Genomic DNA, 4,695 nt, shown 5'->3' with positions numbered 1-4,695 from the left:
TTGTATGAGTCCTGCATGGGTGCTGCAGTTGAATATTGTATGGGTGCTGCAGTTGAATATTGTATGAGTCCTGCATGGGTGCTGCAGTTGAATATTGTATGAGTCCTGCATGGGTGCTGCAGTTGAATATTGTATAGGTGCTGCAGTTGAATATTGTATGAGTCCTGCATGGGTGCTGCAGTTGAATATTGTATGAGTCCTGCATGGGTGCTGCAGTTGAATATTGTATAGGTGCTGCAGTTGAATATTGTATGAGTCCTGCATGGGTGCTGCAGTTGAATATTGTATGAGTCCTGCATGGGTGCTGCAGTTGAATATTGTATGGGTGCTGCAGTTGAATATTGTATGGGTGCTGCAGTTTGGGGCAGCAAAGTGTTTAATGAGCAATGACAAGAAATGTTTCTTCTCAGTATGATTGACTTTATTTGTAAGGCACCAGAAGTCCTTCTTCCTTACTGCAGAACATATTTCACATAAATGTCTGTTTTGACCTTTTGAAAGTTTGCTCTTTTTTTTCCAATCCCTTGGTTTAATTTTTGTCCTGTAAATGCAGTATTTATGATTTCATTTCAGACACACAACAATGTCACTCTCGGCTTTTACATCATAATGCACAAAAGTATTTAGAAAAGAAAAGACCTTTACAGAGCTTACAAGGCTTCACGCTATTGGGCTAGGGGGGAAAGGGGCGGGGTCAGGGGGCGAGAAGCCGCGCCCCCTCTCTGACGTCACATCAGTAAGAGCACAAGAATGATCCAGAAGAAGACAAAGCCAATACACATAAAGCTCTCTATGTGTGTACTAGTCTGTATAGAACAAATACATAATGTCAGATGCCGCTAATTTATATCAACACAGAATAATATTCTTTTTTTTAATACTTTTTATATTTTTTGTAATAAAAATGTCACCAAGAAGCAAAAGAAGTAAGTTACCGGAGAGAAGCATGCATTGATCCCTTCTTACTGCGCATGTACGTCAATACACGTGTCCTCCTTTTCTTTGCTGCCCTCTGCTGGCCAACACGCACAACTACATGCAGCCTCTGCCCAAACAATACAAGCTCCTTCAAGACTTTCACTTTCACTTTCAGTCTTCCTCTCGGTTGGCTTCTTTGCCGTTAAGGTGCTTTTCACCTGTCACTTCTCGCCTTTTCCACGCAGGATTAAGGAATAAAAAGACAATTCTTTACACTGGTAAACAAAAACAAAAAACTAAGTGAATTTTACAGTAAAAAAAATGTCTGCCCAGTCAACCGTAAAATATATGGGCGTTTTTACACCAAATTATTGTGAGTAAATAAAACGAGCCAGTTATTTTTATAGTAAAACTCTGACAACTGAGCTGCTAATTTTTTACTGTAAAATCTACAGTCCTTAGTTTTACAGTAAATTACTGTCAAAGGAAAAATGGTAGCACTTTTATTTTTACAGTAAAATTCTGACAACCGAGTCGCCATTTTTTCAATTAAAATGTACGGACGTTGTTTTTACAGTACATTGCTGTAGATGCACAAATGTTACTTTTACAGTAAAATTCTGGCAATTTAGCTACCAGTTTTTGTTTTTTTACTGTAAAATCTAAAGTCCTTGTTTTACAGTGCATTGCTGTAAATTGAAGAAACAGCACCACTTTTATTTTTACGGTAAAAATCTGGCAATTGAGCTGCCAGTTTTTTCCTGGTAAAATCTAGGGTCCTTGTTTTTACGGTGCATGACTTTAAATGCAAAACAATTCAAGAAACTTAGCTACTAATTCATTTACTGTACAGTTTAAAACGTTTTTTTTTTTTTTTTGCAAAAATTGTCTGTAAATTTAATTATGACACCATTTTTATTTTTACAGTAAAATTCTGGAAACTGAACTGCCATTTTTTCTTTACCGTAAACTCTACAGTCCTTGTTTTTACAGTGCATTATTGTCAATGGGAAACCAGAACCACTTTTATTTTTACAATAAAATTTAGGAAACTGATCTGCCAGTTTTTCTCCATCAAATCTACAGCCGTTTTTTTACAGTACATTACTGTAAATGCAAAAACTGCATAAATGTTTTTTTACGGAAAAAATCGAGCAACTTAGTGACTAGTTGTTTTACTGTAAAATGTAGTGTTTTTACACCAAATAAATACAATAATGGTAAAAATGTTATTTTTAAGGTAAAAGTCTGGCAACTGAGCTGCCATTTTTTTTTTACCGTAAAATCTAGTCCTTGTTTCCACAGTGTATTACTGTAAATGGAAAAACAGTATCACTTTTATTCTTACAGTAAAACTCTGGCGACTGAAGTGCCAGAGTTTTTTTTAATGGTCATTGTTTTTACAGTGCATGACTGTAAATATAAAAATGGTAACCAGTTATATTTTTACAGTAAAATTCTGGCAACTGAGCTGTCAATTTTTGTTTACGTAAAATCTAAAGCTGTTTTTAAATTGTATTTACAGTGCATTACTGTAAATGGAAAAAAAAAAAATCCAAATTTTTTTTTGTACGTCAAAATGGAGTTTACTGTCAACTTTACTGTTTTCTTTTAATACTAAATTACTGTTAATGTAATAAGGCGGCCATTGTTATTTTTACGGGAAAATTCTGGCGACTCAGCTGCCAGTTTTTGATTTTTTTTTACTGTAAAATCTATGGTCGTTTTTACAGTGCATTACTGTAAATGGAAAAACAATACCATTTTTTTTTTTACTGTGAAATTCTGGGGACTGAGGTACCAGTTGTTTTTACTGTAAAATCTACAAAAAAAAAACCTTTCCAGGGCACCTTTGTCTGAGGCATCCTGTCATCAGATGATGAGACGCATGACAGCGCCATCTTCTGTCGTGTTGAGTAAAATACATGAGTCAGGAGTACAGTACAGTACAGTACAGTACTTGCCTTTCTGCACAACAGGAAGTGAGTGTTGGGCGTGAAAAGGTATACACACACACGTCCTCAGTAACCTTGCAGAGTGTGCTTCAGGGGGGAAAAGTAGATTTTCTGGTACATTAAAGATATTATTACAGTTAAACTGCGTAAGATATTACTAACACTTGCAAAGGAAAAGCAATGTTTGCAGAAATACTTCAGTGTGTTTGATATATTTCAAAAATGACCGCTGCATTTTGGAACAGCAGGAAGTAGGAAACACCACCGTCACATTATTGTGTGCACTCACACTCACCCTGCCTTCAACATGCTGGGTCATCACTTTATTACTTTTTTTTATTACGCAGTCAAACCTCGGCTTTTAGTACGCAGTGCTTTCAAATGAGGTTAAATATCTATTTATTCATCAATTAAATGCATTTCACATTGTTTTCTGCTCGGAAAACTAAAACTATTTTCCATAAAAGGGGTTTTGCGTTCATATTTCTGGGTATCAGCAACTGATTCTTCAAATTGTGTCTTTTTTTTGTACAATTTTGTCTGACATTTTGGATCAAAAACCAAGAATAGACTACTTCAGTACTACAAATTTAAATATATATATATATATATATATATATATATATTTAAATTTGTATATATATATATATATATATATATATATATATATATATATATATATATATATATATATATATATATATATATATATATATATATATATATACATACATACATACATAAATATATATATATATATAAATATATACACATACACATATGTATATATCCGTACATACAAGTTATATTAATATAATGGGTATAATTAATAAATAATATAATTGGATATCAAGAGTATGTGAAAGTTGGACTCTTACTTTGTTTACGTCCGTGACAACCTCCTTAAAGAATAGTAATCAATCAGAAATATCAAGCAGCTATGCGCCAAACATGGATAAGTGTGGACAGTATTTTGTGAGTGTTTTGCCTTTTCCCCATCATGCAGTGCAATGGATTTAAAATGGGTGTGATTTTGAATTTTCTATGGTGCTTGGACGTTTTTTTTTTAATAAAAATGTTTGTGCCATGACTAGGGAAGGTTGTCTGGAGTTTGGTCATATAAGTAATTGCTGTGCTGAATGGTTTTCAAATCACAAATCCGGGTCATTGACATGATTTCACCACGCTGTCCACAAGATGGCGGTAGATTAAAATAAATAAAAAATTAATTTGAAGTCACTCCACGAACCAGATTCCCAATCAAACTCATGACCTAGTTTGGTTACCTCTGGTCGAGTTTGTGTGCTTAGCTGTTGTGTAGCTGCTAGCTCCAAGTAGCCTATAGCCTAGCATGTTTACCTTTTATTGGAGGACATTTAGATATTAACTTTGCACACGTTAAAACGCTGCAAGATTTCTTGTATGGGACATTTAGATGCGAGCCCATATAAGCCGATACATTGTCCATATCTGACTGATGTACATCAATATCAGAGCAGCCCTCGTTTTTATGATGCAAAGTGGCGATTATCATTAATAACCGGAAGTAAAGGTTTGCTAAAAGTGTGTAATGTTGAGAAAAAAGAATAAAGACTGAATGTTCTGAACTGCTGTTTCCATGCCAGAGATGTGGACTTGATGACTTTGTAGGAGCTGAGAGTGTTTGGTGATGTTTCCTACTTGCTTGCTGTGGGAGGAGGAGGAGGAGGAGAGAACATGAAGCTTCATCTTGAAAGGAGAGAAAAGAGTGAGTATCAAAAAGGAGGAAGGAAGAGGCGGGTTCAAGTCCGGTGAGAATGTGGGAGTTTGAGAAGGAGGCGCT

General features: G+C 35.0%; 1 protein-coding gene across 2 annotated transcripts in view; it reads right to left on the bottom strand.

The window, feature by feature from the left end:
• Nucleotides 1–3,642: 3,642 nt before the first annotated feature.
• Nucleotides 3,643–4,695, bottom strand: part of tle5 (TLE family member 5, transcriptional modulator) — a 76,181-nt gene continuing 75,128 nt past the window's right edge. For both annotated transcript variants that reach the window (XM_062027694.1, XM_062027693.1), the window contains exon 7: nt 3,643–4,695. This exon is cut by the window's right edge. In XM_062027694.1, the coding sequence (XP_061883678.1) occupies nt 4,694–4,695 (2 nt within the window). In that variant the 3' untranslated portion in view covers nt 3,643–4,693.

This window comes from Entelurus aequoreus, linkage group LG19 (assembly GCF_033978785.1).
Source record: "Entelurus aequoreus isolate RoL-2023_Sb linkage group LG19, RoL_Eaeq_v1.1, whole genome shotgun sequence".
Lineage (NCBI taxonomy): Eukaryota > Metazoa > Chordata > Actinopteri > Syngnathiformes > Syngnathidae > Entelurus > Entelurus aequoreus.
This window is presented reverse-complemented; position numbering and strand designations above follow the sequence as displayed.